This window comes from Plectropomus leopardus, chromosome 6 (assembly GCF_008729295.1).
Source record: "Plectropomus leopardus isolate mb chromosome 6, YSFRI_Pleo_2.0, whole genome shotgun sequence".
Taxonomy (NCBI): domain Eukaryota; kingdom Metazoa; phylum Chordata; class Actinopteri; order Perciformes; family Serranidae; genus Plectropomus; species Plectropomus leopardus.
The window spans coordinates 27,074,914-27,089,040 of NC_056468.1; the positions used below are offsets into that span (position 1 = coordinate 27,074,914).

The window sequence follows — 14,127 nt, forward strand, 5'->3', positions numbered from 1 at the left end:
ATAAATGTTTCATGCACTAATACATTTTGTTTGATAATAACCATGCATCGCTAACAGGGGAAACATTTCAGCAGATCATATTAGGCTATTAGATTATCATATAACATCACTGGATTATTGCATTAGAGTGGATCATATTAATTCTGCAATATTTACAACACCAGCCATATTGGACTCCTTTACCATTAATGTTCTACATAATACCAGTTTCCACTTAATTTTAACAAACTGTGGATGTTGACTTTGCCTTAAGCATTGGCGACTACATTATATGTTGTACTAAATTAGCATGTAACACAAATTTCCATGTGACTATCCACATGTAGTCATTGTACTTTTACATGGAAGGCCCAGAATTTTTTTCTAGTCTCTAATCTTAGATACCACACAAAATATTAACATTTTGAGTCTCCTGATGAGCAGAAACACAACAACCTGGTCTGAGGTGTGTTATATCCATGCAGGGTTTTGGGTTTCCGTAAGCGGGCCCAGTCAGCAGAGGAGGAGAGCAGCGCATCGCTCCAACACCTCACCCTCACAGAGTTCCTCAAAGAGTATGTTTTCATCAAAACGGCCTCACAGCCATGCATGTGTGGCTTAACTCATTCTAACCCCGCCGTAAAACCATTTCCCCGACTCATCCATTAACCATATGGTTTCTTTGCAGCTGTATTTGCTCATATGTGAATTCTCAGAAGATCATATTAACACTTTTTAAGTCAGGTCACATAATATGTTTGATGTGATGTTGCATGTTTCTCTTCTTTACGTTTGTCATTGTCACCTTTCACCTAGAATGTGTAATGTTACTGGCATAAGTCGCTGTAAATAGTTGACACATTATTAATTGCATTTTGCCAAGGTCATACTATAAATAGCATCTTGAAGAGTCCATAGTGACTTCTAAGCATGCCAAGCATGTTGTTAAGAGTAATAGTCTGTAGACCAGGGGTCCTGGAAGACTGTCTGGACATTCTTTCATTCCAGCATGACAATAATAATGTACCTAATTATTCAACTCTTATATTAAAATCACTAAAGTAATGATTAGTTTTACAAAGAGTGTGCATGTTGGTCTTGAATGCTGCAGTCTTCCACAGGCCACAATGTTGGTAAGAGTTGTGATGGCTGCTGACTGTAATGTTCACAATGAAACAGGATCGAGGATGAGGAGTGGGATAAATACATAATCCCATCCAAGGTTGAGTCGGAGAAGTACAAAGTCAGCCGAACCTTCAGCTTCCTCAAGAGCAGGATGTCCAGCACTCGCAACAAGACCAAGGTGAGGTGACACAGTGGGAAACAGGGCTGGACAATATAACAATATTATACTGATATCATGATATAAGACTAGATTTTGTCATAGATAACATCAAATGGGCTCTTTTTTTATTGAAAGGGCTGTGTTACAGTAGTTGGGTTTAATGTAATTTTTTGTTGAATTTTAAAAAAATAGGCAAAAGAAAATGCTAATTTATATGCTTTTCCATGCACTACTGTTATGCAAATACTGGGAGCTGGTTCATTGAGATAAGCAGAGAAAAGCAGTCGTGTGCCAGTCAGATGCTGCTACGGAACAAGGTGCAATGGGATGCTGTTATTCAAAGAGTGCCAGTCAAACCTTAAACAAAGGAAATTAAGGATGTATGATAATGGAGGGCACACTAGCCAATGGAACTAGAGTCCTGCACAACCAACATTACAGCCTTGAAACAGCCCTATGTGCATACAGAAGTGTGTTATGAGCCTCCAGAAATGAAGAGAACTTACAGTGGCCTTTGCAGTGAGACTACATCTTGACTGTTTGCATCATTTTTTAGCTGAGCTGGTTGCATTATACTTGGTCACATTCACCTTTTGTTCATTCACCAACTCTTCCACATGCCCCAAGTGTAAAAACTTTTTTGTGATATTTCAAGATTTCCACTCAGGTTTTGGTGGATGGGAACACACCAAGTAAAGTGATGTGAATTCCTGAACTAGACAGTTGTAGCTGTTCTGTTATTGACTTTTACCCACTTAGTCCTTACTGATGATTATTTATTATTTATTGTGTAAATATTTTGTGAAAGCACTGATATTCAACCCTATAATATCATTGCAATTTCAATAGCAAGAAATTTGGTCAAAAATATTGTGATATTTCATTTTCTCTATATTGTCCAGCCCTAAAAAATAATTGCTGCTGGCTAAGATTTCACATACATGTGTTTAAAACATGACTGTGAAACCCTGTATAGTAAAACTAAAAAAATAAGAAAAAGTCAGAGGAGGCCTCCCAAAGTAGTGCAGTAAAAGGTTTACCACCTCTCAGACAGGCCAGGTCAGAATTCCTGTGCTGGGGAGCCATTGTCTGTGTGCGGTGCCTTTATTTGGCGAGGGAGAAAATTCCCTCTCCTCAGGTCTTAGCAACGGGACACAGTGAAAATATCCTCTTACATAATTCGTAGACCCCCCTTCACACAGCGTGAGGAGCCAAAACACATTCCATAGTACACTCTCAATCTCATAAACACGTGTGCATGCATTCAAGAGCATGTTTCCATGTATGTACAGACACACGATGCACACGAACACTCAAAAAACAAACATACACTCTCAGACTTCCTTGTGAAGTTTGACAAGAAAATAAACATCGCACTATCACACTCATTCACAGAGGAACCCCCCTATCCCCCTCCTGCCCCCCCAAGGCCACAACAGCAGCCGTCCCCATGGACTTTAACAAAGTAAACAGAAAAGCTCGCTCAGAGGCCTCTTTATCTCAACTAACTCCACTTTAACAGGTGTGTTTTAGCAAGAGGATGACCGCTACATGCCTCTTTGTGCCTGCTGCTCAGCGCCATGTTATTTCTACTTCGGTGGTTTACATGATATTGTGGCATTAGCTGCAGTAAATGTCATCTGAAGGAGTACATTTAAAAAATTTATGACTTGTGTTTCAGGTGAAGGGGAAAGAAGTGAAAGAGGGAAAGGAGAAGTCGGGAGCCACTAACGGACACCAGTTTGTTCCTGTGTCTCCATCTGGTCCTGCTCTCTGTGTGGCCTGTGATAAGTCTGTTTCTGGGAAGGAGCTGTTGCAGTGCTCCAGTAAGTATTATACTGTCAGAACTGTTGTTTTATGTCCTGTGGTGGCTGAACTGTTTAGGGTTTGTATAAATGTCTTCGCACGTGCTGCCTTGATGTTTTGTTTAGCAGAAGGCATGGAGTCAGTTTTCTTCCTCTCACAGGGTCAACATCCATCGTGAGGAGCCGAGCAGTTTGACAGCCATCTGGACACTGAGTCCAGAGATGTGGTAATTTTGTTTATTATCATTTAACTGATGAAATTAACTTGAATTTCATTTGTTTTTTTTTTCTGCAGATTGTTTCCTGAATGTCCATAAAAACTGTCGAGAGTCTGTTGCAGCCTGTGGAAAGGTAACCACCAACAGAACACATGTCATTTTAACAAAAAAACAACAAGCAATAATCATTTAACACTCAAACAAACTCAGATACAAACAATGTGATGTCATTTTGAGATATTTGCACAAATGTCGAGAGTCATACTTGAACTTCTCTTTAAATGATGCAAGATTTCAAGAGTCAGATATCATCACAGGGCCTACCTTTATTGTAGCTTGACCTATATGTAAAGGATAATGTTCAGGGTGATTCAAGACCCCCCTGCCTTACTCTGTCAAGGTTCATTTCCAAATAATGACGTGCTCACTGTATGTTATACCTATATGCCTAAGTGCACGGCTACTTACTAAAGAAATCAATAATTTACCACAAAGTATTGATTTAATATTATTTTATTGCTTCCTCCAAGTGTCTGTTATTAGAGCTGTGTCCATAGCAATAATCTGTTATTTATAGCGGCGGTCTGCTGTTGAGAAATAACAGACCATTGAATCGAGTATTCAACAAAGCCATTAAATAATATGTATTAAAAATCAGAATATCTTGGTCTTTGCAGCTTCAATTTTAAACTTTCTTTGTAAAGATTGTCTCTCGAAAATCCTTCAAATCTTTGGCTATACTCAGTCACTGGAGTGGCCATTTACTGCCTCAATAGACCGAAATGTAGCAACAAGACATGTATTTTATTTTGAATTAAAGGTGCCCCAAGGTAAGTTTACATTCAGCAATTCTCACCAAAACACATTTTGTGTGTCCTTGGGGTCTAACAAATCTGTTAGTTCATTTCCTTCCTCATAAAACATTTGCCAAGCCTATTCTTTAAATATTTAGAATCACTTGAGTTGTTTACTTTTATTGTATGTTTACTATCTTACGGTCTTCTTTTTTACTTCCTTTGTTGCATGTTTGTACAATTCTGATGTCAGCAATAGCATTAAACTACCACCCATATGCTCGCCCTATTTCGTAAGTCCTTGTGCACATACATGATAAAAACAAAATTGGATCCACTCAATCACTCCATAGTGCTACTTGTGGTGAAAAACTCCACAGATTAACTTTAAGTACACAATGAATGCATTCTTAGCGGATAAATCCATCACTCTCATGTTGTTACTATTCTGTAGCTCTTCAATGTGATAATCAAACTCTCCACTTAATGTTCTGAATCCATTAAGTTCAATATGATCTTGAAAAAAATACGTCTCGGAAAATGTTATAGATCTGTAACTGTCAACCAACCATGTCCAACGGTCTGCATGTGCTGTGTGGCAGCAGCATCCCCAGTTCTAATCCAGCTTTTGTTGTGGGTCATTTCCTCTGTCTCTCTCAATATTTCCTGTCGCGCTCGGCTGTGTCGTCTCATATAGGCAAAATGCCAAAAAAAGACGTACAATATTTACTGAAGTAGAGGCTGGCTGAGAGGAAGCGAGGACAGCAGGAAGAGTAAATTCCAACACTTCGTGACAAAGGAACTCCTGGAATGTGTTAAACATCACAAACTCATAATGTAACAAGAAGAATCTGAGATGGGCCGCTTTAATATTTTGGTTTAGACCTAAATTGACTCTAGTATTGACACAATTGTGATCACAATAACTTGGAAGCCTATTTAAAGCGCAAACAGTATGATTTACAGCTGTTGGTGTTGATATGACTATGTGTTTCCTCAGAAGACGCAGGAGAGGAATGCATTACTGATGAAAAGCAAGACTTTGTCTCTCCCACAGAGTGAGTCAGAAATAACTGCATGTCCCCCCTCCCACAGTGTCCTCCCTTGGTCTTTGATTAAGTTTCTACCTGTCCTCCCTTGTTTCTCCCGTAGTAGATTAAGAAAACCATTGCTCCTCATCCTCCTCTCTCCCCCCTCTTCCCTGTTGTTTATTCCCTGGTAAAAGTTAAATTTTAATCTTCCTCAGTGGGGGATCTGGCCTGGACTGTGTTTATGTGTGTGTTTGTGCATGCACATGAATGCACTTGAGTGTTTTTCTTGGATTGGCTGGATCATTTTATTTCATAATGTGAAGATTTGTATCTTCACTGAGTGTTTGGTGTCTGACAAAGGTGTCAAAGTTATACGCAGTCAGCTTTGACAACTGCTGCATGCCCAGTTAAACAATGAAAGTTATTGTAATACAAAGATATAAACAAAGCATGATGACATTTTAAGCATCTATTTGTCAAATGGGAAAATGTACAGGCTGTGACTGATTCCTTCTCCTGCTCCCTGTCCTGGTCTCTTCTCCAGACTCTGTGAAGGACAACTCTTCAGCCTCCATTTTCTTGTCCTCCTCTTCACTTCCCACCACGACAAGAGAGAAAAGAGAAACAGCCACGCCTCTCTCTATAGACAGCAGGTAGGATGGCAGTGTTGCCACTATCTATCAATGCATCCACTCTATACTTATCCTTACTTATCCATAGTCAGTGTATTACATACAGAAGATGAAACTGGATCCAAGAAACTCAGAATATTTGAAAAACTTAAATCTTGATTATTTGCACAAAATATCCCTTCAGTCTCCAAATTCTGGAATCAGTTTTAAAATGCAGAGATGAATAAGATCTTTGCTTGTAATCATGCTTCACCCATGCAACAGTCTTTGTCTCAAAAAAAGTTCTAACTTATTTTGTTTCTGTACAGACGGCTGAGTGATGCAGCAGGGGTGGAGAGTGAGTGCAGTGTGACAGTTTGCACTAACAGCTCATTGTCTGATGAGGGAACACCAGTCATAGCGACATCCCCGTCAGCCGAGCCGCCAATCACCACACAGGGTAAGGAACACGGGCTTACATTATATTTTGCCACACCTACACACACATAATAACACTGTGAATCACTGAGTGGATTCTGGCTGAGAAGAAAGACATTGTTCATTATTTCTGTCCCAACAGATGCTGTTGATGCTCCTCCTCCTCCTCTGATGAGCGACCTGTCAGCTGACCTGCTGGGACTTGATGTGGAGTCATGGAGTCTGGCGGTCAGTCCAGAGTTTTGCAGGCAACTTGACAGGCACACCATTAAACGACAGGATGTTATTTATGGTGAGACACATCTTCTTAATGCAGTATTTTATATGAGTGTTGTAAACTCTGCACACTGTATCTATAGCAGGATTTATTTGTCAAGTCAAACTTCAGTGGGTGGAGCCCAAAAATGACAGCAGAGGAGACTTGGGGCTTGACTTCATTCAAATCACTTCAAAAAAAGCTCTGCTAATTTGCTAATATTCTGATTATACCATGCACACTGCTAAGTTGAAAGCCAACAGTTAAGTGCACTGCTGGACCTGGGTAACAAATTTCTTTCCTTCATGTTTTTAACATGTTTGAATGACAATAAACTGTACTGAACTGAACAAAACTTCAGATTTATCACACAAATGTCCTTTTTTGGAGGAATCTGCTGAAATTAGTTACTCAAGCTTTTTTTCCACTCTCATTTCCCCCGTATAGAGCTGATGCAGACAGAGCTTCACCACATCCAGACCTTGACGGTCATGTCGGAGGTGTTCAGGAGAGGAATGCTGGAGGAGCTGCAGCTCGACTGGGACTGTGTGGCCCGGATCTTCCCCTGCTTGGACCCCCTGCTGCTTTTCCACAGAAACCTCTTCGGAGCACTGCAGGAACGCCGACAGGCTGCGACCCAACCTGACAACCCCCGAAATTACCTCATCCATCAGATTGGAGATATTCTGCTTCAGCAGGTTGGTTAAGATGGATTGATGCACACACAGACACACAGATACATTTCTGTAGTCGACCTCTTGTGGTCTTTTTCTCAGTTCTCAGATGAACATGCTGAGAAAATGAAGCAGGTGTACGGAGAGTTCTGCAGCCATCACACCGAGGCCGTCAATGTCTTCAAAGAGCTGCAACAGCAAAACAAAAAACTGCAGAACTTCGTCAAAGTAAGCTCCTGCTTCCAGACCTCTTTGCTTTTTATTTAGTGGTTTAACAGTAAAATACCTTGATTGCACAGATACCCATTTTGGTGTTAACCTCTGTGCTCACAGCAACAGAGCAATAACACTTTGGTCAGACGGAGAGGGGTGCCAGAGTTTATCCTGCTGGTGACTCAGCGCATTACCAAGTACCCAGTGCTGCTGGAGAGGATATTACATTACACTTCGGGTACGTCAGCACTAAGATGTCGCAAATAGAACTGTAAACAGATGTAGCTCTTAGTCTGTTACATATTTTGTGGAAATAACAACACAAAGGGAAAGTTGGGGGCATTTTTTTATGTTCTCACATAGTAAAATGCCTTATAGCTTAGTAACAATATGTAACAATATAAAATATGTGCTGCAACATGGCATGTTTCAGGGCAGACTATTACATGAAAAGTACAACTACATAACTTGATACTATAATAACAACAAATAAAAAGATATTTCATCATCAAAGTGTCATAGTAACTACAGCAATTTCTTTGCAAAATGAGAGAATGCCTTCTTTTTTTAGTGCTTGATAATGTTGCCGTTTTAAACAGTCTGCTTGAGAGTGATATTACTTGTGCTTTGTGTGGAATATATAAAGTGCCTAAATGTCAGAACTTTTTATTTTTACTTAAACTGAAGTCTCATTGAAAAACTGTGATTTTTTTAATGGCTAAAATATTGTTTCAATGTGACCTCTCTGTTACCTCTTTCCACCCACAGTGGGAAGTCAGGAGCACTCTGACCTGTCGAGTGCTCTGGCTCAGATCCGCGACATCATCGCTGCAGTGGACCTGACTGTGAATAAGTATGAGAGGTGTCAGGAGCTACAGGAAGTGTTGGCCAGGCTGGAGAACAAGAGCTTCGCCAAGCTGAAGAATGGCAAGGTGTTTCGCAAACAGGACCTGCACAGTAAACACAGGGATCTGCAGTATAAAGGGCTGGTCTACTGGAAGACAGCCACAGGACGTCTGAAAGGTGTGCATGAGATCATCTGTGACCTAAGACCTTCTGAGTTTAACAGACAACCAATCTACATTTCTATAGTTCTACTCTGTTCTTTTCAGATACATTGGCTCTGCTGCTCACAGATGTTCTGGTTTTCCTACAAGAGAAAGATCAGCGTTTTGTATTTGCTGCTGTGGTAAGCCTCAACCTGAAGAAAACTTTGAAATCAATCCTTATTCAGCTGTCTGTCCATTTCTCTCCATTCTAACCCATCTTTTATCTCCTCTTTCAGGACCAGAAGCCTCCCGTAATCCCTCTGCAGAAGCTCATTGTTAGGGAAGTAGCCAATGAGGAGAGAGGGATGTTCCTCATCTCCGCCTCCTCAGTGGGACCAGAGATGTATGAAGTTCACACCTCCACGAGAGACGAAAGGAATGCGTGGATGAGACACATACGACAAGCTGTGGAAAGGTGTGTATATGAGTGTGTGTCAAGTCAAGTTCACAGTGCTCGGCTAGGTATGCAAATATCAGGGCATCTTAGATTCTGTGTGCGTGTGTGTTTGTGTTTGTGTTTATACAAGGTTAATGTGTCTGAGTGTGTGTGTGTTACTCATTATCTAACCTACTGGTCTACCTGGCAGTTGTCCTGAGGAAGAGGAGGAGGAGGAGCGAAGTGCTGAGACAGAGGAGGCCAGGCGAGTAGCAGAAGTGAGAGTTCAGAAGATCACAAAGTTCCAAGGTAAGAAAACATTTGTGTGTCCACCAGCACTTTTTATGTTGTTATGTGTCTTCCTTTGTGAAACATCACATCACTCTCTTATAAAACCATAAACACAAAGTCCTAATCTGAGTGTTTGTTGTGTTTAGAAACACTGTTGGGACAGGACCAGCGAATATGTAACAGCTTGGAGGAGAAGTTACAACTTTATGCTGAGCTCACAGAGTTAACCCTCCGCTCACCAGAGCCTGTACCACATCGCCATCTGTTGGTGCAACCAGACACAGACAGTGAGGCGCCACGACAGGCCTCGTCACTGCTCACAGCTGCACTCCGAGAAGGTAAGACAGCTGCTTTGTGGGCTGCATGATGCTGCAGTCATGTTGCATGTATCAGTTTCAGGACATGTTTTATATAAAATTAAAAAAGGGCCTAATGTGGCTGGGCATCTTGCACTTTCATCATTCCTATCTCTATATCAAGGTTGATGATAGGATATAATTCCTTGCATACTCTTGCTCTGCCCAACCTGAACTCTAATAAGCCAAAAGATATAACTCCTTTGAGGACATGCAGGACTTTTAATCAGCTAAGATGCATCTCTACAGTAGTACATGTACATCATTACTACATTGTAACAAATAGATATTGGACTTTTTAAGGATTATGTGTTAGACTCACAAACTTTAATAAAATGACTCTGCAAATATCAAAATGAAAATAACAATTTACATACAATGTCATAATAACATAAAAGTGCAACTGAGTAATTCAATAAAAATGATATGGTATACTGCAGATTTATGTTGTGATTGTTAGCATTTGAAAAACAGACTTGTTCACAGAATAATAAGTTTTGCTTTTTCTGCAGCGGAAAACCTGATCACCATCCTGCAGGCTCGTGATGGTTTTGCTGTAAAAAATCAGAGCTCTCCTGTCCAAGGACCAGAGTGCTGCAGCTACAACAGCCACGGCAGCAGCGTTCAGGAGTCTCCCTCTGAGCGTGAGTCACAGATTTACTGTTTAATGCTGAGTAAGATTTTTGGCATTTCAGTTGGCATTGCTGTGTTGACATAGTACTTTTTTATAGTACCTTTCCCAATCCGGGTGAATCAAGTTGCCAAATATGTGCAGGCAGTGACATTTACTTATTCTTTTCTTGCTACAGCGGACTATTTGAGCACGCTCAGTATGAGTTCCACATCTCTTGGGTCAGACAGTGAGCTGACAGGGCTGGACAACATGTTGTGGAGCTCTGCTGTCGAGTTGAGAAGAGGAGACACTAAAGGGACACTGATAAAGGTTTAACCACTTTAGTTCCCCATGAGCTGCATTTTATTAATAAAATAGATATCCATTAGCATTTCCATGTAATAACACAGTTTTCTGCAGGTGGCAGAGAGCGTTCAGAGTCTGACTCAGCTCCTCTATAGTCTGCAGGTGAGACATCTGTACATCTGCATGAGAGAATATTTGTCTAATAGTAACTGGAGTGTGATTAGGTGTCTCCTCCTTGTGTTGGCAGGCAGCTGTGACCCTCCAGGACAGTTGCTATGAAGTCCAGAAACTCCTTCTCCAGGAGGGAGAAAGACCTCAGCTCCGAACCCTCACTTCACTCCAGAACAGTCTGGTATCAGTCCTTTATTATTCATGTTTAAATAATATCTTGCAGCATACAAGGCCGTGCTAGTTTTATGCAGGTAGACTATAATTCTTGACTATTGACTATAAGTTGCCTGTTGAAATAATGTCAAAAATCTATATATTTAACCTCCTTCTGTTGTTATCCAGGAGCAGGAGAAACAGAGGAGTATTGACAAGAAGAAAGAGGAAGTAGAAAAGAAGGGTTTAGAGAGGAAGAAAGAAGAGGTGGATGAGGTGCAGAAACTCCATGTGAAGCTGAAACAGGAGCAGCATCGCTGGGATAAAGAGTGTCTGACCAGAGAGAAACACCAGGTAAGCCTTGTGCTGATGTCCTGGCTCCATTTTTTTAGGGTTCTAGATATGGGAATCCCATGTTTTGCTCTCCAGCAGCTATCCATCTTAGATTTTTGCCAGTTTTTCAAAGCAACACTGGATCCAGACACAAAATTTTCAAGATTACCAAATCCAGATAACTAGTGCTTTAAATGGGATCGCATTTCACAGTGGACATGATCTCATCCAATTCAGAATCTTTTTTTTTCTTTTTAACAACCCATTTTCAAGATTTGATCCAGGCTTACTGCTGAAATCCAATCAGATAACTTCTGAACAGCCGGGCCCAGGGTTGTATGTACTCTCATCTTGACTCATTTCTTTTAGCTTTTCTGCCTGACTCTGCTCCTCCTAAACCATGGCACTTTGGTGATGAGGCAAAGGTGGTTAACTTAACGAGGTGCAAGTGATTTGAATAAGTGGGAAAGAGAACTGTAGTCTTGATCCTGAACCTCAGTTATAATAACTACATCAATTGATATAGCGCACCTTTTAATGTATAATAAATTAATAGAAACAGTAAGATTATATTTACATTTCACTAACATAAAAAGTGATGTAACATGAGTTTTGCTTCTTTTGCAGCAGAGAACCTGATCACCATTTATTCTGCACACTACTTGACCTTTATCGATGTGGGTGAAGCACATTGCCTGACACATGCAGGCGGTGTCATTTACTTTTTTACCTCGCCCTGATCAGATATTTTCACACAGTCGTAGATTTCATCAGTACATGGCGTGCCGTGCTATTAGGGTGTTTTTTTTTGTGGTTTTTTTTTTGGTGAAATGTTGTAATTTCCTTCAACCAGTGTCGGCCTGTGCATAAGGCTTGCTGGCTAACTAGTTTCTAAGCTTTTGTAATATACAGTACATACTCGGAGTTAGAGTGAATTTCTCTCATAAAATACAACACATGGCAGCATAACATGAACAGTGACATTGACACCAGCATAAGGAATAGATTGCTAAAAGCTGTTAAAGTACCGTAAGTTAGGTTAACTTTTAACCCTTCATATCTAAAACCCAAATGCAGTAATGGTACTGCAGCAGGTCTACTATAATCATAGAAAAAAAGATTACTGGTGCCTGAACTTTCTGATGTGAATGTGTCCTGTGTGTTTCCAGTGTGAGCATGAGAACATGCTGGAGCAGCGCGAAAAGCAGTGTCTCCTAGAGGCAGAGCGTCTGCGCTGCGAGCGCGAGGAGCTGGAGGCTCAGCTGCTGGAGTATCAGCAAAATCTGGACCGACTGAGGGAGGGCCAGAGGACTGTGGAGAGGGAGAAGGAGAAGATCGAAGCCCAACAGAGGCTACTGCAGAGCTGGAGGCACAACCGCCAGAGCAGCCTGCCTGTTACGATACCTCTGGATGGATACAAGGTGAGGAAGGGAGAGGGAGAAGAAACAGAGGGTGCAGTTACAGTGCCAAAGTAAAAAACCAACCACTGCTCAGCTAACCATATCCCCCTGCTTTTTTGTTGTTGTTTCAAAGCCCCAGGTGTCCAGCCACAGCCGCTCAGGCAGCTTGGATGGTAACTGTTCAGTGTACGAGAACGAGACGGCTTTACTTGCCTCCCTCCAACAGAACCATCTCCACCAGCCTGCCAACAACAACCAGCATCAGCGTCTGCTCTCTGCACCGAGGAAAAACCATGACGGCCCTCTCAGTGGCTCCAGCTACACGGCTAACCTCGGCCTCAGTGCCAGCCTCTACAACAGCCTCAACACCCTGCTGAGCCAAGCTCACAGCAAACAGCCTCCAGATGGTCTGACCTACCCAAATTACGGCAACAACCACGGCTACCCCCGACCTCTGAATGACTTCAGCAGCAGGGTCACCGTGCAGCCACAAAGAGCCAACAACAGTGAGTCCACTCATATTGTTTGTTGGCCAGTTGTATATGTTTTACCTTAGTGGTATGCAGTGTAAGTAGAGGTAAATATTTTATTCTATATTTTACATTTTTTGTGCAAAACATGATCATTATTGTCTTAAGAGTTTCTGCTGTCCTCATTCTAGCAGACTTCAGCCCGCCAGTGGACAGGCGATCCCTGGGTCCCTGGAAGTCAGAGGTCACAGGTCACAGACTTTACGAGGATGGCTACTCCTCATCTCCCTCTCTCACACCCCTCCTTCCCCCGCAGGCTTACCTCTCTCTCGAAGGACAGAACGGGGAGGAGGGAGGTGAGGAGAACATTGTGTACCTCTGATAATCATTAGAAAGAAACGAGCAATGCAAGCTGCCTGATGCGTAACTGGACTGATAATATTATAGCTGTTGCTTGTATGTGTTTATGTATATGTGTGTTTTCATTTGGAAAAACCTGAGTAATCCAATAAGGGAACAGCTGCAGGGAGGAAGTATACACAGATACGTGTGCCTTTATCACAGTATAAGGCGGCCATTAATCATCATCTTCCTGTGTCATGAAACCATTGTGCCTTTTGCAAACAAATTCTTTGTGAATCAGCTTTGATACTTGTACCCCATATTTTTACTGATTCTTTTTTATATACGTTGCACTTGTTTGATGGCAGAGGTACATTTGTACCCCCAAACACTGGGACCTAGAGTACCAGGATATCAGGACAGAAGTGTTAAGGTTATTTTCCCATGAGCACTTAAAAGAAAATATTGAGAAGCAAATTGAGCCCTTCCCCAACCTATGTATAGAGTGATTTTTATTTCTTCGTGTAATCTTTAGTAGTATTTATAAGGGAGTGTGAGCATCTAAAAGATATACAAATATAGACATAATTGTATAAATATTAAATATATGTATAGTTTTATGGAGGCTACCTATGCACACCATGTTTGAAGAGGAAATTATATTCCTACTTTTTTTCTCACTTAAGTGCCAAAAATCTTGCTGTCTGATACTTCAAGTGATTTCTGTAAAGACTTGCTGTTTGTTTCCTGTTCTTCTCCTTTCCTGATAATTTATTGTGTAAAATGCTTCATGCACTGTCAACATTAATAATATTTTTTGTATATGTCTTGTAATCTCTGTAATCAGAATTGTGTTGTGCCATATTAATATTGTGCTGTCTATAAAACTGTTGTGGCAAGCATTTTTTTTTCAGTGTATATTGCCTTATGTGAAATGAAAAATAGAAACATGAGTTTGACATT

The 14,127-nt window shown here is 41.1% G+C and overlaps 1 protein-coding gene across 9 annotated transcripts in view; it reads left to right on the forward strand.

The window, feature by feature from the left end:
• Positions 1-14,059, forward strand: part of LOC121944147 (rho guanine nucleotide exchange factor 28-like) — a 45,815-nt gene extending 31,756 nt beyond the window's left edge. For 3 of the 9 annotated variants that reach the window (XM_042487839.1, XM_042487844.1, XM_042487847.1), the window contains 24 exons: positions 465-554; positions 1,159-1,282; positions 2,946-3,090; positions 3,365-3,420; positions 5,082-5,139; positions 5,657-5,765; positions 6,053-6,183; positions 6,304-6,453; positions 6,865-7,115; positions 7,194-7,319; positions 7,425-7,542; positions 8,073-8,327; positions 8,417-8,493; positions 8,590-8,768; positions 8,941-9,038; positions 9,167-9,358; positions 9,889-10,020; positions 10,186-10,319; positions 10,410-10,457; positions 10,543-10,647; positions 10,809-10,973; positions 12,122-12,373; positions 12,486-12,858; positions 13,014-14,059. In XM_042487839.1, the coding sequence (XP_042343773.1) occupies positions 465-554; positions 1,159-1,282; positions 2,946-3,090; positions 3,365-3,420; positions 5,082-5,139; positions 5,657-5,765; positions 6,053-6,183; positions 6,304-6,453; positions 6,865-7,115; positions 7,194-7,319; positions 7,425-7,542; positions 8,073-8,327; positions 8,417-8,493; positions 8,590-8,768; positions 8,941-9,038; positions 9,167-9,358; positions 9,889-10,020; positions 10,186-10,319; positions 10,410-10,457; positions 10,543-10,647; positions 10,809-10,973; positions 12,122-12,373; positions 12,486-12,858; positions 13,014-13,204 (3,559 nt within the window). In that variant the 3' untranslated portion in view covers positions 13,205-14,059. The remainder of the gene's footprint in view (positions 1-464; positions 555-1,158; positions 1,283-2,945; positions 3,091-3,364; positions 3,421-5,081; positions 5,140-5,656; positions 5,766-6,052; positions 6,184-6,303; positions 6,454-6,864; positions 7,116-7,193; positions 7,320-7,424; positions 7,543-8,072; positions 8,328-8,416; positions 8,494-8,589; positions 8,769-8,940; positions 9,039-9,166; positions 9,359-9,888; positions 10,021-10,185; positions 10,320-10,409; positions 10,458-10,542; positions 10,648-10,808; positions 10,974-12,121; positions 12,374-12,485; positions 12,859-13,013) is intronic. The other 6 variants (XM_042487845.1, XM_042487846.1, XM_042487848.1 and 3 more) reach the window with 4 other exon arrangements.
• Positions 14,060-14,127: the final 68 nt, after the last annotated feature.